Here is a 26,389-nt window from a genome sequence, read left to right as displayed (position 1 = left end):
AGCCCAGGCAGTGCTCCAGGCTGGGGTCAGAGTGGCTGCAGAGGGCAGTGTTGGATACTCTCTGCTCCCGGCCCATGGCCAAGGGATCCTGGGCCAGGAGGATTTCTGGGCGAGCAGCCCCAGCTCCCAAAGCCTCCAGGAGCCGAGGGATCCATCCTGCCCGGCAGCCGGAGCGGGGAGGTGCCCTGCCTGCTGGCCCTGGAGCGCTCTGCCCGCAGCTTGGAGCTCTGCTGCCCACATCCTCCCTCATCTTAACAGCCACACAGCAAAGCCCAAAGGAAGCAAGCCCTCAGCATTGCCCCCTGCAGACATTTGGTCTGGGTTTCACCTCTTACCACACAGGATCACTTTGGGTGTGCTACCATTATGGGAGAGGGATGGAAAAAGCAGAATTCAACTCCTAGCCCCACCACAGGCCATGGCCACAACTCACTTCTGTGCAAGGCCAGGGTCTGCAGGAAAATCACCCCCAAGAAAAGCCAGGGAAAGACATTTCATGGCCAGTTGAGTCAAGAGGGTTTAATGAGTTTGCCCAGCAAAGTCTGCACAGGCACAACGAGATGTGGAAACCATGGGTCAGCCCCAGGGGGTGAAAGAGGCAGCAGAGGATGCTTTGTTTTTCACGTGGCTGGCGGCTCCAGCAGCACCTCCTGCATCTTGCACCTCCAGCATCTCTCTGCTGAGAATGGTTTTCAGGGCTCCTGCTTTTCCAGTTCCCATTCCTCCCCTCCTTCAAGGCACCTTGGATTGCAGCAGCCAGCAAACAAGTGTGCAGAGCACCTCTAAGATACTCAATCACTTTGGCGTACAGCCGAGCCCCAGAGTTGTTGCACTAACATTTGTCTAACCCTCACAGAGTCCTAAGGCAAGGACCAACCCCCAACCCATCAGAAAAAAAGTTAAACCCTCCCTAAACTCAAACAAACCCAACCCAACCAACCACCCAATTACACCTGGCAGCCCCTTTGGCAGAGCCTGTTAGCAGCCAGACACCGCTCCAGCTGAAGCTCCCAACTCTTGCACTGAGAAAAGGCTCAGCACACAACAGAGGTGCTCTCTGCAGAGCCCTGGCACTTTCAGTGGAGCTGTGTGCTGAAGTTTTGGTGCTGCTCTGCCACTGCTGGCCGTGGGGCCCTGCTTCTAAGGCACCTTGCAAAGCATGACAAATAGAAAAGTGCTGACCCCTGGCCCCTACAGGATCCCACCCCTGCAGTGCAAGGGTTCAGCAAAAGCTTCATGGCTTGGTTAAAAAAATCCCAAACCTGGAAACCACAAAACTAACCCCCACCCAGAGAAAAGAACAACAGGAAGAAAGGGGAAGAAAGAGGAAGAACAAGAAAGAAGAAGGAAAACCAAGAAAGAGCAAGAATGAAGAAGAGAGAACAAATGAGGCAGTGCTGCAGATGATCCCCAATACAACGGAGTGTCCCTGATTTGAACAACCTTCAGATGCCCAACCGGCAAATAAAGTCTGTGACAAAGGGTCAAAGGGACACGAAACAAAACAGAACAAAACCCCCAAACAAGAAAGAAGAAAACTAAACTCAACTCAACTAAACTAGCAGCACTTGTCCAACCGTTTTGGAGACACTTTGGCACACATCCAGAGGTCACAAAGTCGCAGTATCTTCAGCGGATGTCATCGGGCATCATGAACCACCAATCTTTTCGTCCTTTTCTTGTACATTATTCTGTAGCCGCATTCTGTGCATCTGATAGGATCTCTTGCCTTTATTTCATGTTCTGTATGACATTCTCCACAAATGTAAATGGCTGGCTGCTGCTTTGGAGGCTGAACATCCTTCTGAGGATCCATGATCAGCCTGCACAAGCAAGGCCACCGACCTCGCCGTCACTAAAGGCAAAGAAACAACTTAGTAACTAGGAATATTTGTTTGCAAATAAAGTACAGCTCTTTCCCCCCTCCGCCTTCAAACACCCTACAGCCACACTAAAGGAACGGTGAATCAAGCTCCCTGATGATCTCGAAGGGCTTGGCCAACCTGGTTAATTCCCTTCTATTCACTTGCTAAAGAACTAACGGGCTTGGGAAATGTTTCCAAGTGGTCTCGGTTCCCGTGCCTGAAGGAAGCCGGAGCCCAGCATCCTCTCTACTCTTTCCGCGGACTCCGCCGAGCTCCCTTCTAATTTCTGTCCAACTGATGGCGGTTTGTGCCTATTTTCCTCTGACTCTTCTCAACCTACGGCTTTAATTCCGCAGCCAATTTTCAGGAGACATTCAACTAGCGAACCCCCCGCACGATTTGGTTCCGAATCGATCAGAGACAGGCCTGGCCCGCCGGCTCTAGGAAACAGCCCGACGTTACTTACCGAGCGGCCTTGGTAGCTGGGGGAATCTCTGACGGCCCCCTGCTTGGGAAGGCCTTTCAGAGATGCTCGTAGTCCAAAGGCGCGATGCGAAGAACCAGACGGAGCGAGGCAGCGCTTCGCAGCCGGGGAGCGAAGGAGCTTCGCAGCCGGAGAAGTGTCTTCGGCTGTGCTGCTCTCTCCTTTTATACATCTCCGAGACTAATTATCGGCATGACGTTCCCCAAAGGAGCGGGAACCCTCAGCCTATAGCATCCCGGGCTTGCCTAAGGATCCCACGTGGCTTGGCAAAGGGTCCAGGTGTGCCCCGACCCCCCGGCCCCAGGTGAGAAGGCACCGCCCTGATCCGCCCCGCTCCCTGAGCCTTTCGCTTTGCCCCCTCCCCGCTCTGCGAGCGCTAATCATCTGCAACAGCAGCTGGCTGCAGATAACCCTTCCTGCTGAAGGTGTGAAGTGAGTTTTGATTGCTAATTGGATTGGGGTTTTTGTTTGCCTCAGCACGGCACCAGCTTGGCTTCTCTGGTAAGGCGGAGAGAAGTGGCGGGGTGGGGTTGGGGGGCTGGCTTTGTGTGTTTGGGGGTTGCTTTTGTTTTGTTTTGTTTCACCTGAACTCGATGGCTTTAATTGTGCGGTGAAAGGATGGCCTGGAAAGTTTGGTGAGACTCGCTAAGATCGTTCCCACGCTATTTCAAGCTGTCTCAAGCTTGCTGAAACAAAAAGAATCACCCCAAAGCCACCTTTTCCCTGTGTAAAACTTGAATTCCCTCACGGCTCTCGCTGTCACCTTTGGAATGACCTTCTTTGGTTTTCAAAGCAATTTGTATTCTCATAAGCAGTAGCTTGGAGAAGAAGAGCCTGAGGAGTGACCTCATTCATCTTGATCAAGATGTGCAGGGCAGTGTCAGAAGGACAGAGCCAGGCTCTGCTCCCTGGTGTCTAATGATAGGACAAGGGGCAGTGAGTGCAAGGTGGAGCAGAGGAGGTTCCATGTGAACATCAGGAGCAAATTCTCCCCTGTGAGGGGGCTGGAGCCCTGGAGCAGGCTGCCCAGAGAGGTTGTGGAGTCTCCTTCTCAGGAGAGATTCCAAAGCCACCTGGAGGCGTTCTTGTGCGACCTGCTCCAGGTGATGGTGCTCTGGCAGGGGGGCTGCACTTGGTGATCTTTTGAGGTCTCCTCCAAGGCCTGGCACTCTCTGATTTTGTGATTGAGGGGCTGGAGCATGCCCAGAGAAGAAGGGCAGTGAAGCTGATGAAGGGTGTGGAGAACAGGTCTGAAGAGGAATAGCTGAGGGAGCTGGGCTTGTTCAGTGTGCAGAAGAGGAGGCTGGGGGGGAGACCTCATCACTGTCTACAGCTCCCCAAAAGGAGGTTGGCAGGAGGTGGGGGTTGGTGTCTTCTCCCAAGCAACAAGAGACAGGGCAAGTAGGAATGGCCTCATGGTGTGCCAAGGGAGCATCAGGCTAGCATTTTCTGTCTCTGCCAGCACTACTGCTACACCATGTCCATATCAGATGGCATTGAACTAGATCCAGGGATGGCTTCATATGCCCCTGAAAGGCACTGCACAGGAATCATGGACATTTTCATCCCATGGGTCAAAGCCTGCCGTGCATGGGCAGAAAAATGGCCTGAGAGGAACCTTCTAATTGCTCCTCCTTCTGTCCCCAGACTCTTGAGCTGGGCAGCCTCTCCTCTCCCTCAGTGGGGTGAGGAATGGGCAGGACTTAGAGTGGCTGCAAGAAGCCCTGTATGGGAACACTGGCCCTTGCTGAAAGCAGCAGCTGAGAAGTGCCAGTGGGATTTCAGCCTTCTCCCCACTGAGCCCCAAGGCTTGCCTGGACCAGATGTGGCTTGTCAAGGATCCCTGAAGTCTTGCAGGGAGAGCACACTGGCTCAGAGAGAGCTTCCTTCCCCACCTCCAACTCCACTTGCCTGCCAGCAGCCAGGAGGGAGAAGCAGAGGGCCCTGACATTTATCCCATGTTGACTCTGCTGCACCTTCCTGTTCCTCAGCCCATGGGGTAAAACCAGAACCCACCACAAGCTGGGCTCTCCAGTTGCAGAGGGAGTGCTGGAGAGAGAGTCCCAGGGAGGGTTCCAAGGCTGCTGAAGGGACTGGAACACTGCCCTGTGAGGAGAGGCTGAGAGGCCTGGGGCTCTTGAGGCTGGAGAAGAGAAGGCTGAGAGGGCATTTAAGAAATGTCTCTAACTCTCTGAGGGCTGAGTGTCAAGAGGCAGGGGAGAGACTCTGCTGACTTGTCCCCTGGGATAGGACAAGGGGCAATGGAGAGAAACTCCAGCACAGGAGGTTCCACCTCACCAGCAGCAGGAACTGTGGCTCTGGGAGAGCCACAGAGCACTGGAACAGGCTGCCCAGAGGTCTTGTGGAGTCTTCTTCTCTGGAGCCTTTCAAGAGCCATCTGGATGTGTTCCTGTCGGACCTGTGCTGGATTCTCTGGTCCTGCTCTGGCAGGCCTTGCACTTGATGGCTTTCAGAGATCCCTTCCAAGCCCTAACACCCTGTGATCCTGTCATCTCCTTCCCAAGCCATGCCATTGCTCATTGCAGCCTTTGCCACCTTGTCCATGACCAGGCTGCTGTCCCCCACCCTTCAGGCAATGTGCCTTTTCCCCAGAGGGCCCGGCTGGGGGAAGCCTGCAGCTGTCTCCACCCTTGCCCACCTCTCTCTTCCCCAGAGCTGCCAGCTTGGTACTTCATCAGGAGCCTTACACAGAACCATAGAAAGCACTGAGTGCTTTGCCTTGGAAAAGACCTCTTCAGATGAACTCCAACCATCAACCCAGCACCACCATGCCCACTAAACCATCTGCCAAAGTGCCATGGCCACAGGTTTCTTGCACAGCTCCAGAGACGGTGACTCCACCACCTCCCTGGACAGCCTCTTCCCATGCCTGACCTCTTCTCCCATCTAACACTAGAATCCAACACCCTCCTCACTCTGACCTCCTTTCAGGCACTTGGAGAGAGCAAGGAGGTCTCCCCTCAGCCTCCTCTTCCCCAGGCTGAACAACCCCAGTTCCCTCAGCCACTCTTCAGGAGGCTTAATCTCAAGACCCTTCACCAGCTTTGCTGCCCTTTTATTCCCCCTCAGCCCCTTAAAGAAATATCACTATGGCCTGAGCAGCTCTCACCTTTTTGGTTGTAATGCAGCAAAGTGAGATCCAGGCAATTGCTTCCAGCCTGTCCTTGGGGTAGAAAACCAAGCCTGGTGGTGGAAAAGCTTGGCTGCTGTTTCCTGGCTCCAATCTGAGCCCATAGCCTTGGCTTGCTGCTCAGGTCTGGGGGGTTATGGGACCTTTACTGACACTCAGGTTGTTCTTAGACTGTGGCAGAGATGGCAGCGAATCACAGACTGGTGGGGGCTGGAAGGGACCTTTGGGGATCCTCCCATCCAACCCCCCTTGCCAGAGCAGGTTGCCCAGGATTGCATCCAGGTGAGACTGGAATGACTCCGGAGATGGAGACTTGCCTGGATGCTTACCTGGACTCTCAGGTGCAGATGCCAGCTGAGAGGTTATAAAAACATCATGCCAACTTTGGCTTGTTTAAACCTTTCCCCCCTTTCTTTCTTTTCTTTGCTTTCTTTGCTTTCCTTCCTTCCCCCCCTATCCCTTTCCTGCTTCCTTTCTTTTGGTTGGCTTTTTCTGTTCTTATTCGGGGAGGGATGAGTGGGGATGGGGGGGAAGGGTGGGAATTCTTCCTTCCCCTTCTGCAGGACACAATCGCTCACACCAGGGAGACAATGAACTCGGATGGCTTAAACACCCTCTCCTACAAGCTGTTAAGGACTGACGAGTACCCTCTGCACACAAAGATCACGGGGGCTCTTGGCTCCCCAAAGAGCTCCCATCAGACACACAGCAGCAGAGACCTTGACTATGTTGCCCCTAGCACACCTGGCCTCACTGATGCTTTCTAGCTGCTGCTTTTACGTCAACCAACTAAACCAACAACAAAAAGCCATCGGTGTTTTGGGCATGCCAAAGCGTCTCCAAAATGGTTGGACAAGTGCTGCTAGTTTAGTTGAGTTGAGTTGAGTTTAGTTTTCTTCTTTCTTGTTTGGGGGTTTTGTTCTGTTTTGTTTCGTGTCCCTTTGACCCTTTGTCACAGACTTTATTTGCCAGAGATGAGCAAAGGAAGTGCCAAAGTGCCTTTAATCAGTTAGCTCAAGCAGCTTGGTGTCCCAGACAGCAGCTCAGGGGGGTGGGATGGAGCCAGACTCTCCTCAGTGGTGCCCAGCAACAGGCCCAGGGGCGAGGGGTACAACGTGCACCCCAGCAGGAGGTTTGGTGTGAGGCTGCTGCAGGCCTGGAGCAGGCTGCCCAGAGAGGCTGTGGAGTCTCCTTCTCTGGAGAGCTTCCAGGCCCCCTGGGCACTGTGCTGCTGGGCAAGCTGCTGGGGGTGCCCACGGCTGGACTAGAAGGGCTCCAGAGGTCCCCTGCACACCTCCAGCACGCTGAGCACGCCCTCAGGAAGAGAGGCAGGTTGAGGAGGCTGTGGAGAAGCTGCAGAGTGAAGCCACCAAGGGCCAGGTCAGCTTTCATCCCCCAGAGGAGTGAAATAATCCATGTGCTGGAACTTGAGGACCTCGTTTCCCCAGCTGGTCCAGCCGGGCTGCAGGCTGCGGGCAAAGAGCTCCAGGCACTGCACATCTGGCTTGACAAACTCTGCCAGCACCCCTGGCAGGGAGGAGAGAGGAGGAGAGAGGTGAGAGCAGCACTGCCCAAGGTGCAAGAGCCAAGCAAGCCAGCCTTCAGGCTGGGAGAGCTGGGGCTGGGCAGCCTGCAGCAGAGAAGGTTCCAGGGAGACCTTCTGGCAGCTTCCAGTAGCTGAAGGGGGCTCCAGGAGAGCAGCCAGCAGCCCAGGCTCTCCTGCCCCCCTGTCTGCCATGGGCAGGCCACAGCTGCAGGGCTGGGGCCACTGCTGAGCTCCCCAGTCTCCCAGGGACAGAGAAGTGCTGGAGAGAGCCCAGGGCAGGCTGCAGAGCTGCTGAGGGGCCTGGAGCAGCTCTGGCAGCAGCAAAGGCTGAGAGCCCTGGGGCTGGGCAGCCTGCAGCAGAGCAGCCCCAGAGGGCAGCTGAGCACTGCTCAGCAGGAGCTGTGGGGGGCAAGAGGCTGGGGCCAGGCTCTGCTCAGTGGTGCCCAGGGCCAGCACAAGAGGCAAGGGGCACAGCCTGGCAGCCAGGAGCTGGCAGCTGAGCAGGAGGAGAAAGTGGTGTGGGGGGAGGCTGCTGGAGGCCTGGAGCAGGCTGCCCAGAGAGGCTGTGGAGTCTCCTGGTGTGGAGAGCTTCTAACCCCCCCTGGGCACTGTGCTGCTGGGCAAGCTGCTGGGGGGGCCCTGCTGGAGCAGGGCTTGGGCTGGGGGAGCTCCAGAGGTCCTTCCCACCCCTCCCTGCTGGCACCTGGGGGATTCTGGGAGCAGGACTGGGATGCATGGGAAGAGTTCCAGAAAGGCTGAGGAGCCACAAGGGCCTGCTGAGGACAAGCCCTTGGCACATGGCCAGCCAGGCCCTTCATCCATGCAGCTTCCTCATCCTGGCTCCATCAGCTCACAGCTCCAAGGCCAAGGCCCCAGCAGCAGAGCAGCAGCCCCCACCTACCAGCCAGGGGGGGCTTGTGTGAGTGCAGGCTGCAGGGGACACTGACAATCAGCTTCTGAGCTGGGATTTCAGGCACAGCTTCAGCTTCCCTGGGGGACAAACCACACCAAAGAGAGGAAGTTGGAGGCAGACACCACCACCAATGCTGCTGCAGCTCCCCCACAGCCCCTCCAGCCCCAGAAGGCTCACAGAGAAGGAGAGAAGCCCCCAGGGGGGCTGAAGGCTGCTCAGCCATAATCTGCAGCAGGAGGTTTAGCAAGGACTGAGAAGTCCTTAAGCAGAGCTCCCAAAGGCCCTGAGAGCCACCAGTGTGCTCCTGGATGTTCCCATGTGGACACCCCCACAACCCCCAGGTGGCAGCAGCCTGAGCCAAGGCCTCACAGTCCAAGGGCAAAGCCAGCAAAGCCCCAGCCCCAGGCTTGGCTCTGAGCAGAGTCCTCAGCAGAAGCAGCCCCCAGGAGCAGTGAAGGTCTCCCCCAGCCTTCAGTGTCCCTGGAGCCCTCCCTTCCCCCAGAGCCAAGGAGGCCTATTTAGGGCCTTCAGGGAAGCTCTGGGGCCAGTAGCCTGTGCTGTGAGCAAGGGCCACGGAGAAGGCTTCAGAGCAAGGCACTCAGCAGCTCCAGCCTGGCCTACCTGGAGGCCTCCTGGGGGGCTGCTCCAGCCCTCCCCAGCACCAGCACCTCGTAGGGCTTCTTGTGCAGGGAGTCCAGAGGCAGCACAAACTCTCCAGCCCTGGTGATCTGCACAAGGGAGCAACCATCACCCACTGCAGGACTTGCACCTGCACTGCTCCCCAGGCACTCTCCTGGACTAAAAGGAAGCTGCTGATGCCCCCAGGCCCTTCAGATACCAAAGCAGATGGTGGAAAGCAGAGAGAGGCTGGAGCAGAGCAGCTCTGGAGACCCTTCCATCCCCAGCCCCTCTGTGCCTGCATGACCAGAGCAGCTCTGGAGACCCTTCCAAGCCCAGCCCCTCTGTGCCTGCATGACCAGAGCAGCTCTGGAGACCCTTCCAAGCCCAGCCCCTCTGTGCCTGCATGACCAGAGCAGCTCTGAGACCCTTCCATCCCCAGCCCCTCTGTGCCTGCATGACCAGAGCAGCTCTGGAGACCCTTCCAAGCCCAGCCCCTCTGTGCCTGCATGACCAGAGCAGCTCTGGAGACCCTTCCAAGCCCAGCCCCTCTGTGCCTGCATGACCAGAGCAGCTCTGGAGACCCTTCCATGCCCAGCCCCTCTGTGCCTGCATGACCAGAGCAGCTCTGGAGACCCTTCCATCCCCAGCCCCTCTGTGCCTGCATGACCAGAGCAGCTCTGGAGACCCTTCCATGCCCAGCCCCTCTGTGCCTGCATGACCAGAGCAGCTCTGGAGACCCTTCCAAGCCCAGCCCCTCTGTGCCTGCATGACCAGAGCAGCTCTGGAGACCCTTCCATCCCCAGCCCCTCTGTGATGCAGAGTGCCCCAGCAGCAGCCCCCATGGTGCCCACAGCTGCCAGGGCAGCTGCTGGGAGCCTCACCTTGACCCAGTACCACTCTGCCAGGGGCTGCAGGGCCCAGTGAGGGTAGAGCTGCTCCCTGACGAAGCGCAGGTGCCGCTGCCTGTTGGTCACCCAGGTGAGCACCAGGCAGCTGGGCGCTGCCAGGGCGGGCACAGGGAGCTGCTTGATCTGCCAGGGGGCCAGGGGGCTGTAGCTGCATGGGGAGCAGAGCAGGGCCCCAGTGGGCAGAGAGCCCCCAGCAAGAGCTGCTGGCTGCAGGAGCCACCCAGCCGGGGCCTCGGCCGGCACCCAGGGCTGGGCCCTGCCTGGCACCCGCTGGGCACAGCGCTGGGTGCCAGCTGAGGGCCACCCCCCTGTGCTGCAGCCTGCAGGCCCTGGGCAAGGCTCAGCAGCCTGCTCTAGGGGCAGCTGTGCCTGCTGCCTGCAGGGCTCTTGCACTGCCTCAGCCCCAAGGCCCCTTCCAACCCAAACCAGGAGGCCCTGCTGCTGCCCCTGCCCCTCAGCAGCTGCCCCCTGCCCCTCAGCAGCTGCCCCCTGCCCCTCAGCAGCTGCCCCCTGCCCCCCAACAGCTGCCCCCTGCCCCTCAGCAGCTGCCCCCTGCCCCCTCAGCAGCTGCCCCCTGCCCCTCAGCAGCTGCCCCCTGCCAGGGCACCTTCTCATCTGCAGGCCAGAAGGCAGCTGCTGAGTCAAGAGCATGTCTGCAGCCAGCCAGGGCTGAGTGCCAGCAGGGGCAAGCCCCCTGCTGAAGGGACACCAGGGCAGGGCAAGGACCTGGGCAAGGCTGCTGCCACTGCCAAGCGGAAAGCTCACCCCAGAGTCATCCCTCCTGCAAGCCCCTGCAGAGGCTGAGGCCAGGCTCACAGCCCAGCCCTTCACTGCTGCTCAGCAGGCTGCTGGCAGTGGGGGGCTGCTGGCCCCAGGCACAGCTCCTGCCTGGCCTCCTGTGGGACCCCAGTGCCACCTTCACCTCTTGCTCCTCTTCAGGGACTTGTTCTCCCACGGGGGGTCCAGCACAATGACCTCAAATCTCCTCTGGCCTGGGCAGGGACATTGCAAAGAGGAAAACAAAAGCCAAAGCAGGGAGGGCCAAGGGACTCTGCCCCTGCAGAGTGACCAAGGCCCAGCCCTGCCCCCACAGCCTGCAGGCAAGGAGCCCCCAAGCTGCCCAACCACAGCTTGCTCTCCTCCAGCCAGAGAAGAGGCCTGAAGGCTCCAGGCAGGTTTGCTCTCCCCCAGCCACACAAACAAGGCTGGGCTGGGCTGGAGGGGACCTTCCACATCCCTCAGCTCCAGCCCCCTGCCATGGGCAGGGACACCTGCCTCTAGCCCAGCTTGCTGCAGGCCTCAGCCAGCCTGGACACAGACAGCTCCAGGCTTGAAGTGTCCACAGCTTCCCTGCACCTGTCCCAGTGCCTCCCCCCTCAGCAGGAAGCACTTTCCCCTCATGCCTCAGCCCAGTCCAGCTCCTTGCAGCCCGAAGCCAACCATCACACCCTTCAGAGGTGGTCAGGCTCCTTACCCAAGGAGAGGACCTTCCTGGGGCCTGGCCCAGAGCCCTCCAAGAGCTTCTGAACATCTGGGGGCCTTGGGCAGAGGGCAGCTGACCAAGGCTTGCTTGGAGGCTCCCAGCAGGGGCTGTGCAGCAAGGGCAGTGATGGGCTCTGGCTGCCAGAGCCCTCTGCTGCTGGACCTTCCAGCAGCCCAGCTGGGACCTGGGCAGCTCCAAAGCAGCTCTGCAAAGGGCTTCTCACTATCAGCAGCTCCCTCCAAGGAGACTGCAGCCAGCTGGGCACTGCTCTCCCAGGACAAGAGGAAAGAGCCCCAGGGCAGGCTCAGCTTGGCCATGAGGAACCATTTCTGCCCCCAGAGGGCTGTCCAGGCCGGGCCCAGGCTGCTCAGGGCAGTGCTGGAGCCCTGCAGGTGTGGTGCTGAGGGCCATGGCTCAGTGGGGGAGCTGCTGGGCTCGGGGCAACGCAGCCCTGCTGTGCCCCAGCTGAGAAGCAGCACCTTGGCAGCCTGCAGCAGCTGTGCTCCTGCCCAGGCAGCAGGGAGGCCAGAGCTCAGCCCTGGCAGCTGCAGATACTCACAGCTCAGCAGGGGCTGCAGGCAGGAGACATCAGAGAGGAGGAAGCTGCTCCTTGGAGGCACCAGGTACTTCTGCCCCATGAGCACCAGGATCCTGGCAGAGCTGGAGCTGTTCTCTGTCAGGCAGGAGAGCAGGGCCTGCTCTGGAAGGGAGCTCTCCTCCCCTAGCAGCTGCACAGCTGGCTGCAGGCATCCACCCCCAGCTGGCAACTGCTTGCCCATGTCACAGAGCTCAGCCAGCCCACAGCCACCGTGCCCAGGGACAGCTCTCCTCTTGGGACCCAGTGCTGCAGCGCTGGGCTGAAGGAATCCACTCCTCAGCCCTTCCTGCACCAAAGCCAGGCTGCCTTCCCAGATGAGCTTCCTGACCTGGAGGGGCACCAAGAAAGAAGGGAAATGCTTCAGGTGCCTCCTGGGTCAGGACATGGGGCAGAGACCAAGGCCTTGGCCACCCAGAGTGGGCAAAGGATGCTTGCCACACACTCAGATCCCCTGCAGCCTGTGTCACAAGAGCACAGCAAACATCCTCTGGCTGCACCCCAGGGACTGCAGAGGTGACACCTTGAGAGGCTGTGCTGCTGTGCAGGAAGACCTGGCCAGGAGGAGAGCTGGGGGAGAGAAGCTCCTGGAGTCCAACCAGGGCAAGGGCAGGGCCCTGTCCCCAGGCAGGAACAACCTCCTGCAGCAGGGGAACCTGCTGGGAAGCAGCTCCAAGGAGCATGCCCTGGGAGTGCTGGGGGACAAGAAGGTGCCCAGCAGCCAGCAAAGTGCCCTGCTGGCCAAGCAGGCCCAAGGTGGCCTAGGGGGCATCAAGAGGAGTGTGGCCAGCAGGGCAGTGGAGGCTCTCCTGGCCCTCTGCTCTGCCATGGGCAGGCCACAGCTGCAGGGCTGGGGCCACTGCTGGGCTCCCCAGGCCCAGGGAGACAGGGAGCTGCTGGAGAGAGCCCAGGGCAGGCTGCAGAGCTGCTGAGGGGCCTGGAGCAGCTCTGGCAGCAGCAAAGGCTGAGAGCCCTGGGGCTGGGCAGCCTGCAGCAGAGCAGCCCCAGAGGGCAGCTGAGCACTGCTCAGCAGGAGCTGTGGGGGGCAAGAGGCTGGGGCCAGGCTCTGCTCAGTGGTGCCCAGGGCCAGCACAAGGGGCAAGGGGCACAGCCTGGCAGCCAGGAGCTGGCAGCTGAGCAGGAGCAGAAAGTGGTGTGGGGGGAGGCTGCTGGAGGCCTGGAGCAGGCTGCCCAGAGAGGCTGTGGAGTCTCCTGGTGTGGAGAGCTTCCAACCCCCCCTGGGCACTGTGCTGCTGGGCAAGCTGCTGGGGGGGCCCTGCTGGAGCAGGGGCTTGGGCTGGGGGAGCTCCAGAGGTCCTTCCCAGCCCTCCCTGCTGGCACCTGGGGACTCCACTCGCTGCAAGGAGCTGCAAGAGCAGCACTTGTTTGCAGCCATGCCTTGCCCCCATGCAGTGACAGCTGCCCTTGGCTGTGCTCACCTTGCAGTGGTAGTGCAGGGCCTCCAGCTCCCCCTGGTTCAGCTCCTGCTGCCGTTTGCGTTTCTGCAGCCAGGACACAAGGACACAGAATCAGAGCCCCTCTGGAGCTGAGCCTCTCCTTGTCCTGCTCCACAGGGGACAGCAGGCCACAGCCAGCCTCCTGAGAGGGCCTTCCCCCTGCCCTGCACAAGCTGCACAGCTGCCACGGGGGCTCGGGGGCCTGACCGCAGCCTGGGGCAGAAGCTCTGGGAGCAGCCTGCTGCTGCTGAGCCACGGGGTGCCCACCACTGCCACAGGGCACCCCAGGCTCTCCTGGCAGGCTCTGCAGCTTGCATGCATCCTGAAGCCTGCTCTGCCAAAGCTCCTGCTCTCTGCAGGAGGAGCAGCTGAGGGACCTGAGGCTGTTCAGCCTGGAGAAGAGGAGCCTGAGGGGAGCCCTCCTTGCTCTCTGCAGCTCCCTGAGAGGAGGCTGCAGCCAGCTGGGGGGTGGGCTCTTCTCTCAAGGAACGAGAGGCAGGCGCCTCAACTTGCCCCAGGGGAGGGTCAGCTGGGCCAGGAGGAACAATTTCTGCCCCACAAGGCTCGGCCAGGCCAGGCCCAGGCTGCCCAGGGCAGCGGCGGAGTCCCCAGCCCTGCAGGGGTTTCAGAGCCCTGGAGATGTGCTGCTGAGGGCTTGGTGGTGCCCTGGCAGTGCTGGGTTAAGGGCTGCCCTCCAGCACCTCCAAGCTCTCTTCCCACCCAAACAGCTCCAGGGCTCTGGGAGGCAGACACAAGCCAGACACCACTGCTGGCCTCTTCCCTCCCAGGCTGACAGCACAGCAGTGCACTGCGGAGCACTCACCTTCCTGGCACTGCCAGCAGAGCCTCCCACGGCACTCTGGGCTCCTGCTGGGAGCTCCTCTCTGCTGCTCTGGGCCTCTGCTGCTGCAGGACTCAGGGCAGGGCATCCCTGCCTCAGCTGCTCCCCGGGAGCTGCAGCTATGTGGGGCTGAGAGACGGCAAAGAACTCCTCCCGGAACACAAATCTCCTCCTGGCTGCTTGGCCTCCTGCTGCTCTCCCAGCTGCAGGCCCAGGCTCGGGCCCAGCTCTCCCCCAGGAGCCGGCAGGAGCAGCACAGCAGGCTCCAGCAGATGTGGCAGCAGCAGGGCAGGCAGAGGAGTCCCAGATCTCGTAGCCACACTGGTTGATGAAGGCCAGGTGATCCACCAGCCACCCTGCTGCCAGCCGATGCACCACGGCCATCCCCGCCGCCCAGCAAGAGCAGAAGGCAACGGCCTGCAGCCAGGGCTGCCCAGCACAGGCACCTCCTGCAGCCAGGCCCTCCTGGGGGCACCGTCTGAACGGCTCCGGAGGCCCTAGCGGCTCAGAAAGCAGCGCTGAGCTTCTGCCGGCACGGCCTTGGGGGCTCGGGACGTGCCGCAGGCGCTCCTGACTCCAGCTCTGCGCACCTTACCACATCCCTCTGCGCCTACCGCACCGCTCTGCGGCAAATCAGACCTAAGGAAGGGGCGAGAAGTGACCGGGTCGGTCTGCGGCAGCTCCCTCAGCGAGCCAACAGCAACGGGGCACAGCAAGGGGCCCGGCTAAGAACGAGGCGGCCTGCAGCGGCAGCAGAACACAGACCCGCGGAGCCCAGCAGCTCGGCCGTCCCCCCAAAGCAGAGCGCTGACGCCCCCAAATCGCACCGCTCCTGCCTCACCCCGACCGCAGGCAGGCCCGTCGGCGCGGCTCGACGACGGGCGCAAGCCTCGCGGCGCGGCGGAACGAGAGGAGCCGCCGCAGCCCGAGCTGCGCGGGGCTGAAGCCGTCCCAGGGCTGCCCTCCATCCCCATCCCTCGCTGCGAGCCCAGGGGCTCGGCACGGCAGCGTCTCGCCCGCATACCCGCCTCGCCCCGCCGCCTCCGGGCGCCGCCATCTTGCCCGCGGGCGTGACGGCCCCGCACTTCCGGTGGGCTCGGGGGCGGGCTGCGGGCGAGCGGAAGTGACGACACGGCCCGGGGCCCGTGCCGCGCGGCGCCGCTCGATGACGTCACGCCGTCGCGCAGCGTGCCGTGCGGCGGCCGGCTTGAAAATGGCGGCGGCGGCAGCGGCGCCGGCAGCGGGCGGCAGGACGGCAGCCGTGAGCGGCGTCTGGGCGGTAAGGACGAGCCCTGCGGGAGCCCCCGGCTCGGGGGGCTGGGGGCGTTGCTCTGCCCCCGGCTCGGGGGGATTTAACGGCGGTGTTAGCGCGGCTGGGGAGGGTGGTGGCGCCGGCGCCCGCCCGCAGCCGCTCCGCTGCCCCTTGAGGGGCTGGAGCGGGCGCGGAGGAGGGCAGCCGTCGCTTCGAAGGGAGCGGATCCAAAGGCCGAGCCTGGCCCTGCCCTCAACGCAAGGGCTGCTGCGAGAGGCTGCGTCTGACGGCGCTGCTCTTGTTCTGTCCGTGGCCGCTTTCGTTGAAGGAGAGCTTAAAGAGTCTGGAAGCTGTGCTAGCACAGCACAGTGCTGCTGTTCCTTGTGCCCCTGTAGGAGGTGCCTGTGCTGTCCACTCCAGCCGCTGCTCCTCGCTCCTGGGCGCTGGGTGCTCTCCAGCTGGGGCGCCATGAGGAGGAGCTCCAAGCTTCCTGGCAGCTGCAGCCGGCCGTCCCTCGAGTCTCTGGGGGTGCCGGAGAGCAACGAGATGGGTCTCCCGGGTCCCCAGACGTAAGTGGTGCTGCTATTGCTGCTGGGAGGGGCTTTGGCAGCCTGTTCTGGAACGGTGCCCTGGGGTGGGCTTGGGTGGGTGTGCAGGGACTGCAGCCAGGTGGGAGCAGCAGGGGGGAAACCCCTTGCAGCAGAGGTGGTGTGCACACAAAGTGCTCCAGTCCTGCAAGGAGCTCCCCCTCATGCCTTGGTCTCCCTATGACACAGCTCCAGCAGTCCCCTGGGTAAATCCTTCTGTGATAAATGGAATGATGATTGGTGTCAATGAGATGATTCTGATTAAAGCAAAAGCAGGAGCATGAATGATGGAAGAAGGGATCAGGCAGTGGGGACTTACATGTGTAACTGGAGTGAGATTCTTCTTGGGCTTTATGGCAGTCAGTTGTTTATGATTCAGGAGACTTGGTTTAGTGCAGAGTAGGATTTGAGGCTTTGTTATAACCTGTTGTTTGCTAATTTAATCTGTTTCAATGTATGTCTGCCAACACCCCAGTGAAATGTTAGGAGCTGACAGCTGACAGTTGAAGTGTTAGGAAGTAATCAGTTGCTCAAGGGTGAGAAAGGAAGAGAGAGTGCTGCAGAGGCCGTGAAGACGAGGGGCAGCTGTGAGAGTCACCAGAAGCTGTGTGCAAAGCCATCCCTGGGCAGGAGGTGGATTGTAACAGCAGAGCTGAGAAGATACAATCACCAGGGCTCGGCACAGCAGCCAGCGGCTGTGCTGCCTAGAGGATGGCCTCAGGGAAAGCCCAGCAGCAGCAGAAGCTAATGGCAATAACCCCACCTTTGTCTGCATGTGTATGAAGGGGAGAGTGTTGGAAGGGTAGTTGGAAAGTGGTCAGTGTGCCCTGAGCACCCAGAGAGCTGTTCTGCACGTCTCTTACTGCTTGACAATTGCTCTCTTCAAATGAAAACTCCCTTCAGTGGCCTTCAGTTGGCTCAGTCAGTGACAGCACTTCTCTGTGCCCCTCAGGAAGGACAGAGCCACGTCTGGAGAGCTGAGCACGAGCAAGCCCACCCCTAGCAGTACGGAGGGCAAAGTCAGCTCTGTGGGGCTCAGGTATGGAGCCTAGCTGGGGCCCAGCTGTGGGGTAGAGAGCAGTGTGCCTGCAGCCGCAGGCCTCTAGAGGGCCTTCCTCCAGGCCTCGGTGGGTTGGGAGCTGCTGTGAGAGTTGTTGTTGCTCTGGGCACGGGGAGCAGCGCAGGCCTGAGAGCTGCTCAGCACATCTGCCCGAGGCAGAGCGCCGCCTGCCGCCTGCTCTGCCCTGGCCTCCTCTGCTCCGAGACCTTGCAGCAATGCCCAGCCCCGGGTGTGCTCCTGCTCCCTGGAGCTCCCTTTGGGGGAGGGGCTGGAGCAGGGCAGCCAGGCTGGGGAAGGGAGTGGGGCACAGGGCCGGTGAGGAGCGGCTGGGGGCCCTGAGCCTTTGCTCCAGGCCGTGCCCGCTCCCCGCTCAGGGCCGGCGGGGCCGGGGGTTCCCGCAGCAGCCAGCTGGTCGTCTCCAGGAGGGAGAAGATGAAGGACCCCAGGCCCCTCCACGACAAGGCCTTCGTCCAGCAGTGCATCAGGCGGCTCTCTGAGGTGAGGCCTGGCGGGCAGCCCGCCCCAGCGGGCGTGCAGGGCAGCGCCTGGGCTGTGGCTGGGCTGTGGCTTCGGCCCCGGCCTCGGCTCGGCCGCTCCGCCCACGCCTCGCCCCTCGCAGTTCCTGGCCGAGCACGGCTACGCCCACAAGGCCTCCATCAAGTCCCTGCAGTCTCCCTCAGTCAAGGACTTCCTCAAGATCTTCACCTTCATCTACGGCTTCCTCTGCCCTGACTATCGGCTGCCTGGCTCCGGGTTTGAAGAGGAAATCCCCAGACTCTTCCGAGACCTTGGGTAAGGTGCTGGTTGGGCTGGGACGCAGCCTGGGCTGGGGAAGCTGGGAGCTGTGCAGGGCAGCTGGGGGTGGGAACACTCCCAGCCCAGGGGGCTCAAGGGCACTGCTTTAGAGCTGTCTGTTTAGCAGCAGCTGTCCTCGAAAGGGTTGCGTGGGAAGAGACCTTCCAAGGCCATCCAGTGCAGGCCAAGCCCCTGCAGCCAGCAGGGCCCTCCCCGAGCAGAGCAGGCTGCTCAGAACCCCGAGCTGCAGTGGTGCCAGCCGTGGGGCAGCTGCCCCCTCTCTGGGCAGCCTGGGCCAGGCTCTCCCCAGCCTCAGGGTCAAGCATTTCTCCCTTCTCTCCACTCTCAGTCTCCCTCTTGGAGTCCAAACCCTCCCCCCTTGGCCTGGCACCGCAGGCCCCGAGTTAAAAGTCTGCCCCCAGCTTTCTGCTCCCCCCCTTGAAGCCCTGAAAGGCCACCAGAAGCTCTCCTGGAGGCATTCTCCAGGCTGACCAAGCCTAACTCTTTCAGCCTGCTCTCACAGCAGAGAGGCTCCAGCCTCTCAGTTGGATGGTGTGGAGCTGGGCAGTCCTGGGAGGAGCAGGGGCCTGGACTTTATGGTCCTCTCCAGGTGGGGTCCCTCCCAGCTGGAGAAGCTGTGGAATTGCCAAGGGAATGGATCCATGCAGTCAGGACTTGGTTCCTCTCCCTTCCAGGTGCAGGGTGAGGAGCCACTGAGTTTGTTCTCCCTTCCATGCCTTGGTGTCCTGTGAACAGCTGCTGGGCTGGCTTCCTCACTGCAGCAGCTCACAGTGTCCTTCCTTTGCCCTGCAGGTATCCCTTCCCTCTGCCCAAGAGCTCCATGCACCTGGTGGGAGCCCCACACGTCTGGCCTCAGCTCGTGGCAGCTCTGGTCTGGCTGATTGACAGTGTCAAGGTAGGGGTTGTCTTCTCCAAGCCAAGGGGAGCCACTGCAGGCTCGGGGCAGGGGGGGCAGTTTCAAGGCCCATCCCTGAACTGCCTCCTGAGTGTTTTGCTTTGCTGCTGAGGGAAAGATTTCTGCCCCAGAAGGGTTGTCCAGGCCTGGCCCAGCCTGCCCAGGGCAGCGGTGGAGTCCCCATGCCTGGAGGGGCTTCAAGCAAAGCCCTGGAGATGCAGTGCTGAGGGGCCATGGGATGGTGGTGCCCTGGCAGTGCTGGGTTAGGGGTTGGCTTCCATGACCTCCGAGGTGACTGCCAGCCTGTAATGGGTTGGGGCAGACCCCCTCCCCACCAGGCACAGCAACAACGGCTCAGACAAACAGACTGCCAAAGTGATGGGAAGGTTAAAGAGAGAGCAGGGAGTGTGTGCAAAAAAGCAGCACAGTGACCAAAAAGAGACCAAAAGAGCCCCAGAAAGACCCCATCCCCGCCTGAGGGTGCTCCCTTCCAAGGCCAGGTTGGATGGGTCCTGGAGCAGCCTGGTCTAGAGGAAGGTGTCCCCTGGCCAGAGGGTTGGAACTGGAGGGTCTTGAAGGTCCCTTCTAGCCCTGCCCAGTCTGTGACTCCAGGCTAGTGCTGCTCTCCTGCCCTCTGCCAGCTCATAGCTGGGTCTGAGGTTGGATTTTTCAGCAGCAGTTAGCCAAGTGTGCTTCTCCTGAAGGTGGCAGTGGGGTGGGAGAGGTCTTGCTGCTCACCCTCCCCACCTGTCCTTGCAGCTCTTCTCTGCCACTGGGAAGAACTCAGCAGCCCTCAATGATGACCAGAGCTGGGGGGAAGAGACAGAGGATGGCATCCTCCACAACAAGGTAGCAGGGACAGGCAGGGGGGCCCAGGGCTAGTCAGCTGAGTTCCCCAGTGCCAGGGAGACAGGGAACTGCTGGAGAGAGTCGAGGGGGAAGGACTGGGGCAGCTCTGGGAGCAGCAAAGGCTGAGAGGCCTGGGGCTGGGCAGCCTGCAGCAGAGCAGCCCCAGAGGGCAGCTGAGCAGTGCTCAGCAGGAGCTGAAGGAGCTGTGGGGGGCAAGAGGCTGGGGCCAGGCTCTGCTCAGTGGTGCCCAGGGCCAGGAGAGGGGTGTCCTTGAGGTCTCCTCTCAATGCCTAGCACAAGCTGCTGACAATTCCTCCAAGGGAGGAGGAGGAGGAGGAGGAGTTGATTTCTGCAGCAGTTTGCTCCAACTGCTGAAGCTGTTCTGGGGGTGGGCAGGGTTGGCCTCTCCAGCTCCTGCAGAGCCCTGGCAGGCACTGAGAGAACTTGTGGCCTTGTTCTCAGCTCTTCCTGGACTATACTATGAAGTGCTATGAGCAGTTCCTGAAGGGGGCAGACACCTTTGAGGAGCAGGATGCAGAGCTGGAGGCCAAGCTGAGTGAGTTGCCCCTTGGAGGAGGGCTTTGGCTGAGGGGCAGTCAGCTGGGCTTGGGGGCCTGAAGTCCCTCAGCTGAAGCCTCTCTGGATGCAGCATTGCTGGTGGGGCCTGCAGGAGGAGCTGGGCATGTGCTAGTGCCAGCTGGATCTGTGCCCCCCTCTCACGTTGGGGGGCTTTGCAAGGAGCACTGCAGAGCTCTGCAGGTGAAGTTCCACCTCTGCAGGCGGTTTCTGTCTGCCCCAGGGAAGCTTAAGCAGGGGCTGCAGCTGTGAGGCAGGGAGCTGAGCTCCTGGGAGCTGTGGCAGGAGCCTGCTCTGGAGCTCCCTAGGGGTGGTTTGATGGGCTTGCTCCTGCTGCTCCAGGGCTGTTGCTGGTGGGGATGGCTGTCCAGGTGGTGGTGCTTGCCAGAGCAGGGATGATGGTGGCTGGTGAGATCAGGTTGTGATCCCTCCTGTCCCTTCCCAGAGGAGCTGTACAAGGTGGATGAGGCCAGGACAGAGGAGCTGCTGGCTGAGAGCAGGAGGCTGATTGAGGAGATTGCCAGGCTGGAGAAGAAGAAGGTGAGAGAGCCGGTGAGTCCCGGCGGGGGAGAGCCTTTAGAGAAAGCCAGGAAGGGGGCTGGGCTGGGCTGAGCTGGAGCTGAGACAATCCCCACAGCTTCAGCCTTGGGCTGGTGGTCAGGAGAAGAAAAGGCCTCAGGACTCCTTGGGGGGGTTGTGTGCCCTGGGCTGAAGGACTGCAGAGGAGCAACTGCAAGGAGAGATGGAAGGGGAACCAGCTGGGGTGGCTCAACAAGGACCTGCAGGAGATGAGAGAGGAGTCAGCTGTGCTGCCTTCCTGAGGATCACTAGCTAGTAAGAAGAAAAGCTCCTTGGCCAATCCCCTGCAGCCACACTTGAGAGCAGAGCTCCAAATAGGAGCTGCCTGGGGGCAGTCCTTGGTCTCAAGGGCTGGGGCTCTCGGGCAGGGGCTCTGGATCTGGGCTCTCGCTGTGCTCTGCTGGAATTCTCTCCTGGTTGCTGTGGGTGCCACCCTGCACCCTTCCAAGGACAGCTCCTGACTGATGCAGCTTGGGCTTTTCCCTCTGGTGTCTGCAGGAGGCAGAGGAGGAGGAGCAGAAGTGGGCAGAGAAGCTGGAACCGCACAACAGGCAGCTGGAGAGTGGTGTCAACGAGGGCCTGGAGGAAGCCACAAAGGAGCTGCAGGACCTCCAGCTGCAGTAAGGGCTGAATCCAAGCTGCCTGGGCAGTTTAGCTGGGCCCCTGTGTGCTAGAGGGGAGGAGCAGTGTCCCTCTCCAGACCTCACTGTCACCACTGACTGACAGATATTTCTGCTGCACACTGAACCTTCAGCTAGAAGGTGGCTCTGCCCCACCCAGAGCTGTGCTTTCTAGGGGGGCTTCCTACCCAGAGGGAGGAGAGGAGTTTGTGTCCTAACATCTGAGGCTGCACTTTGCAGTCTGGAGCCTGGAAAGCCAGTCCCAGCTCTCTGAGGGCCTTGCTTGCTCACCACCTAGCAGCCATGGTCCTCCTGAGCTGGCTACTCATGGGCAAGGCTGCCCTGGTCCGTGTTCCTGCTCTCAGAACACCCCCTGGCAGGGGCAGAGCCTGATGGGGCCCTCTGGCTGTCTTTGCAGGTACCAAGTTCTTCTGCAGAGCAGGAGAAAGGAGAGCAGGAGAAGGGAGGCCAGGCTGGAACACCTTCTCGATGCAGTTCGTACCCACGTGATGCTGATAGAGGTGAGCTGGAGTGGAGTCTCCTCCTCTGGAGAGCTGCCCAGGCCAGCTGCTGTGGGTGGGGGTTGCACTGCTCCTTGGGCTCCATCTGCTGCTGACAGAGCTTTCCTAGGAGAGCAGGACTGTTCTGGTCACCTTGCTGTGCCTCTCCCCTAGAAATACCTGGAGGAGCAGAGCGCCCAAAGCGACAGAGCCTACCAAGTGTTCATGGCTGAAGACCTCCTGCGCCCCCTGAGGGAGATCCTAGAGAGCTGCAGGAAGAAGGCTGAAGGGCTGAAGGCTGGAGGTGGCCTCAGCTCGTGAGATGATGCCATTGCTCCAGCTTCTCCCTCTGGGCCTTTGTGCTCCCCAAGGCTGACAGCCTGATGCTGAGCAGAGCCTCTCCCTGTCCTCTTTGCCTTTCCAAACTCTCTTCTCTCTTCCAGCCTCACCCAATCTCTTGCTGCTCCTTAGGAGCTGTGTTTCCTTTCACCACCTCATGTTTTCCACCTGAAGCAGAGTAGTTCTCCTCAGCTCCCCCAGCCCCATACCTCACTGTGCTCCTCTGAAGCAGGTGCTGGTTGCAGGGCCCTGCTCTCTGGGCTGCCTGCCAGCTCCTGGTTTCTGCAGCTGGAGCTGTGCCCTCCCTTGTGTTCATTCCTAGCTGACCTTTTCTGGCCTTTGGCTGGACAATTCCCTCGTGTCCTGCCCTGTCTTCAGGGCCTCAGCAGGCCCTGGCTTGGCTTTTCCTGGGGTGGCTCCCTGCAGAGCTCAGCAGCAGCCACTCCTGTCCTGCTTGCAGGTGTGGTGGTGAGAGGAAAAGCAGCTCTGGAACTGTTTGCTGGAAGTGTCAAAGGAATAAAGGGTGCTCTCACTCTTCTGAAGGAAGGACAGGGCCTCTGAGTCGTGTGTGCCCCTGGCTCGCCCTTGGTGTTCATCTTCCCAAGCAGCCCTGCTCCTTTGCTGCCCTCCTCCTCTCTATGCTCACTCTGCCAGCTCCTTTTTGCCCCTCCTGGGGTGGGGACTTCAGCTCCCTGGGCAGCCTGGCCCAGGCCTTCACCTCCCCTCCAGGGAAGAAGTAGTTTCTTCTCTGCACCCTAAAGCTGCCCTGGGCCACCTTGAGAGCAGCAGGGCTGATGTAGATTAGCTCTTGGATTCCTCCTGACTGACCTCAGCTGGGCTCTGGGGGCATGGCAAGGGGAAGGGACTGGGTAGGGCCGTGGGTGGGACACTAGCTCTGCCCTGTGGGGCAGGGCAGGGCATGTCCTACAAGTCCATGGGAGCAGATGGGGATCCATCCTAGGGTACTAAGAGAACTGGCAGATGAGCTGGCCAAGCCCCTCTCCATCCTCTTTCAACAGTCCTGGCTCAGTGGAGAGGTCCCAGACCACTGGACCCTGGCCAATGTGATGCCCAGCCACAAGATGGGCTGGAAGGAGGAGCCAGGGCCTTGCAGGCCTTGTCAGCCTGCCCTCAGTGCTGGGCAAGATCATGCAGCAGGTCATCTTGAGTGCAGTCACACAGCACTTGCAGGATGGCCAAGGGATCAGGCCCAGCCAGCATGGATTCAGGAAGGGCAGGTCCTGCCTGACCAGCCTGATCTCCTGTGCCCAGGTGACTGCCTGGTGGGTGTGGGGCAGGCTGTGGATGTAGTCTGCCTGGACTCCAGCAAGGCCTTTGACAGCCTCCCCCACAGCAAACTGCTGGCCAAGCTGTCAGCCCCTGGCTTGGCCAGCAGCACTCTGAGCTGGGTTAGGAACTGGCTGGAGTCTGAGCCCAGAGAGGGGTGGTGAATGGTGCCACAGCCAGCTGGCAGCCAGGCACCAGTGGTGTGCCCCAGGGAGCAGTGCTGGGCCCCATCCTGTTCAATCTCTTGATTGATGATGTGGATGAGGGGATTGAGTCCATCCTCAGTCAATGTGCAGATGACAGCAAGCTGAGGGCAGGAGTTGGTTTGTTAGAGGATAGGAGAGCTCTGCAGAGGGACCTTGCCAGGCTGGACAGATGGGCAGAGGCCAAGGGCAGGAGATTGAACACATCCAAGTGCCAGGTGCTGCACTTTGGCCACAACAACCCCATGCAGAGCTACAGGCTGGGGTCAGAGTGGCTGGAGAGCAGCCAGGCAGAAAGGGACCTGGGGGTGCTGGTTGAGAGTAGGCTGAACATGAGCCAGCAGTGTGCCCAGGGGCCCAAGAAAGCTCATAGCATCCTGGCCTGCATCAGGAACAGTGTGGCCAGCAGGAGCAGGGAAGTCCTTTTGCCCTGTGCTCAGCACTGCTTAGGCCACACCTGGAGTCCTGTGTGCAGTTCTGGGCCCCTCAGTTTGGGAAAGATGTTGAGGTGCTGGAAGGTGTCCAGAGAAGGGCAAGGAGGCTGGGGAGGGGTCTGGAGCACAGCCCTGGGAGGAGAGGCTGAGGGAGCTGGGGTTGCTTAGCCTGGAGAAGAGGAGGCTCAGGGGAGACCTTCTTGCTGTCTCCAACTCCCTGAAGGGAGGTTGTAGCCAGGAGGGGGTTGGTCTCTTCTCCCAGGCAGCCAGCAGCAGAACAAGAGGACACAGTCTCAGGCTGTGCCAGGGGAGGTCTAGGCTGGAGGTGAGGAGGAAGTTGTTCACTGAGGGAGTTGTTGGCCTTTGGAATGTGCTGTCCAGGGAGGTGGTGGAGGGTGGAGATTTCAGGCCCTGCCTGCCCCATCCTTCCAGGATGAAAGCTGTTCAGGGCCTTCAGGTGCAAAGCCTAATGAAGTTTCTGCAGGAGCAATGATGTCCTGTGGCCATCCTCACCCAGCAGAGCTCTGCACAGCAATGAGAGCAATCCAGCAGAGCCCCCAGAGGCTCTCCTGCTGAGACCAGGTGGAGTAGGGACCACACAGAGCTCCTTCTGCTGGCCTTGGACCCATTCACTGCCACTGCTGGGGGGGCTTGGCTGCTTTCTTTTCCCTCTTGTTACAGCAGGCAGAGCTGAGCCTGGCTGGGAACCCCTGCACTGGCACAGGGAGGAAACTCCTCAGCCTTAGCTCCTGGGACTGGTGCTGCCCCAGCACCCATCCTCTGCCCCCACACAGCCCAGATTTCCATGTGAGGAAGCCCAGAAGGCACTCTCAGGGTTTGCTTCTGCCTGCCGTGGCTCGAGTTACCCTTTGGCACCGCTCAGCTGTCTGCCAAAGGTGGTGGTGGGCTGAGGGCTAAGAGCTTCCTTCAAAGGACTGGCTGGAAGAAAGGCTGGGGGCCTGCTAAACGTGGGGGCCTTGTTTTAATTGCCTTGTGCCAGAGTGACTTCTCCCAGACAAGCATCCTAACCCCACAGCTAACCCTGGGAGGAGAGCTTCCAGCCCAGCTGTCCAGCCCCAAGCGCTCTGCAGCAGAGCAAGGAGAGACTTCCTGGGGGCAGCTTCTGCAGCGCCGGCAGCTCTCCAGCGTTGCAGACCGCTGTGGCTCTTCTCCAGTTTCAGGGGACCACCCAACCAGGGTGAAGATGCTGGTGAAGCATTCTATAGGCAGCTTAAGGCTGTCTCAAGATCTCCTGACCTTGTCCTCATGGGCAACTTCAACCTGCCTGACATCTGCTGGGATCTCAACACAGCAGAGAGGAGGCAGTCTAGGAGGTTCTTGGAGTGCATGGAGGACAGCTTCTTATCCCAGGTGCTGCGTGAGCCTACCAGGGCTCAGGCTGTGCTTGACCTCCTCTTCACCAACAGGGAAGGGCTGGTGGGTGATGTGGTGGCTGGAGGCTGTTTAGGGGCCAGAGACCAGGAGGTAATTGAGTTTTCAGTATTCAGTCAAGCTAAGAGGGGCAGCAAGAAGGCCTCCACTCTGGACTTCTGGAGGGCAGACTTCAGGTTAGTCAGGGAACTAACTCAGAAGGTTCCTTGGGAAACAGCCCTTATAAACAAAGGGGTCCAGGAGAGCTGGACCTGCTTCAAGGCGGAACTCTTGAAGGGGCAGGGACAGGCTGTGCCAATGTGCCGGAAGCTGAGCCGCCGGGGCAGATGGCCAGCCTGGATGGGTGATGAACTTTTAACAGAACTAAGGGGAGAAAAGAGGGTGTATCACCTTTGGAAGAAAGGGGAGGGAATGTTTAAGGATGTTGCTAGGTCATGTAGGAGGAAAAGAAGGGAGGCAAAAGCACATTTGGAGCTTAGACTGGCCTCTGCTGTGAAGGACAACAAAAAGTCCTTCTATAAATACATGAATAGCAAGAGGAAGGGCAGGGACAACCTCCACTCCTTGGTGGACACGGAGGGGAACGTTGTAACACAGGATGAGGAGAAGGCAGAGTTACTTAACACCTTCTTTGCCTCAATTTTTACTAGCAGGAGAGAATGTCTTCCAGACAGCTGGCCTGCAGAGCTGGCAGAAGGAGCCAGGGAGCAGCATAGCTCCCCTGTGCTCCAGGAGGGGGCAATTGGAGATCTCCTCAGCCGCTTGGATCCCCACAAGTCCATGGGACCGGACGGGATCCATCCCAGGGTGCTGAGAGAGCTGGCAATGAGGTGGCCAAGCCACTCTCCATCATTTTACAGCAGTCCTGGCTCACTGGAGAGGTCCCAATCTTCCTTGATGATCTGGATGAGGGGGTTGAGTCAGTCAGCAGCAAATTTGCAGATGACACCAAGTTGGGAGCAGATGATGGTCAGTTAGAGGGTGGAAAGGCTCTGCAGAGGGACCTCGACTGACTGGACAGAGGGGCAGAGCCCAGTGGGATGGCATTTAACAAGTCCAAGTGCCAGGTGCTGCTTCTAGCATCCTGGGCTTGCCTAAGGATCCCACGTGGCTTGGCAAAGGGTCCAGGTGTGCCC

The 26,389-nt window shown here is 60.3% G+C and overlaps 3 protein-coding genes across 3 annotated transcripts; 1 reads left to right on the top strand and 2 right to left on the bottom strand.

The window, feature by feature from the left end:
• Window positions 1–1,639: 1,639 nt before the first annotated feature.
• On the bottom strand, window positions 1,640–1,816 carry LOC128899494 (DNA-directed RNA polymerases I, II, and III subunit RPABC4-like). Its single transcript, XM_054178846.1, has one exon. The coding sequence runs from the start codon at window positions 1,814–1,816 to the stop codon at window positions 1,640–1,642; it is 177 nt and encodes a 58-aa protein (XP_054034821.1).
• Window positions 1,817–6,634: 4,818 nt separating this feature from the next.
• LOC104296577 (methyltransferase 4, N6-adenosine) lies at window positions 6,635–14,256 on the bottom strand. Its single transcript, XM_054178848.1, has 8 exons — window positions 13,847–14,256; window positions 13,006–13,068; window positions 11,531–11,897; window positions 10,411–10,480; window positions 9,462–9,636; window positions 8,581–8,687; window positions 7,948–8,036; window positions 6,635–7,027 (listed from the first exon to the last, which is right to left on the bottom strand). Exons 1-8 carry the CDS (start codon window positions 14,246–14,248, stop codon window positions 6,882–6,884), a joined length of 1,419 nt encoding a protein of 472 aa, XP_054034823.1. The 5' UTR covers window positions 14,249–14,256; the 3' UTR covers window positions 6,635–6,881.
• A 1,328-nt stretch (window positions 14,257–15,584) lies between these two features.
• On the top strand, window positions 15,585–22,095 carry LOC128899469 (kinetochore protein NDC80 homolog). Its single transcript, XM_054178746.1, has 11 exons — window positions 15,585–15,685; window positions 16,656–16,742; window positions 17,138–17,261; window positions 17,383–17,555; window positions 18,372–18,474; window positions 19,234–19,323; window positions 19,786–19,879; window positions 20,345–20,451; window positions 20,977–21,098; window positions 21,517–21,619; window positions 21,773–22,095. The coding sequence occupies exons 1-11, from the start codon at window positions 15,585–15,587 to the stop codon at window positions 21,917–21,919; spliced, it is 1,251 nt and encodes a 416-aa protein (XP_054034721.1). The 3' UTR covers window positions 21,920–22,095.
• Window positions 22,096–26,389: the final 4,294 nt, after the last annotated feature.

Source organism: Dryobates pubescens, chromosome Z (assembly GCF_014839835.1).
Source record: "Dryobates pubescens isolate bDryPub1 chromosome Z, bDryPub1.pri, whole genome shotgun sequence".
Taxonomy (NCBI): Eukaryota; Metazoa; Chordata; class Aves; order Piciformes; family Picidae; genus Dryobates; species Dryobates pubescens.
This window is presented reverse-complemented; position numbering and strand designations above follow the sequence as displayed.

Excerpts from the sequence above, each read along its gene's own strand:
- LOC128899494 (XM_054178846.1), bottom strand. The coding sequence starts at position 1,816 with ATGGATCCTCAGAAGGATGTTCAGCCTCCAAAGCAGCAGCCAGCCATT.
- LOC104296577 (XM_054178848.1), bottom strand. The coding sequence starts at position 14,248 with ATGGCCGTGGTGCATCGGCTGGCAGCAGGGTGGCTGGTGGATCACCTG. Across the intron at positions 10,481-11,530 it reads CCTGCAGCCCCTGCTGAGCT|GCCAGAGGAGATTTGAGGTC; the intron begins GTGAGTATCTGC and ends GTCCCTGCCCAG. Across the intron at positions 8,037-8,580 it reads GCCCCCCAGGAGGCCTCCAG|GGAAGCTGAAGCTGTGCCTG; the intron begins GTAGGCCAGGCT and ends TTTGTCCCCCAG.
- LOC128899469 (XM_054178746.1), top strand. The coding sequence starts at position 15,585 with ATGAGGAGGAGCTCCAAGCTTCCTGGCAGCTGCAGCCGGCCGTCCCTC. Across the intron at positions 18,475-19,233 it reads GGCTGATTGACAGTGTCAAG|CTCTTCTCTGCCACTGGGAA; the intron begins GTAGGGGTTGTC and ends CTGTCCTTGCAG. Across the intron at positions 20,452-20,976 it reads AGAAGAAGGTGAGAGAGCCG|GAGGCAGAGGAGGAGGAGCA; the intron begins GTGAGTCCCGGC and ends TGGTGTCTGCAG.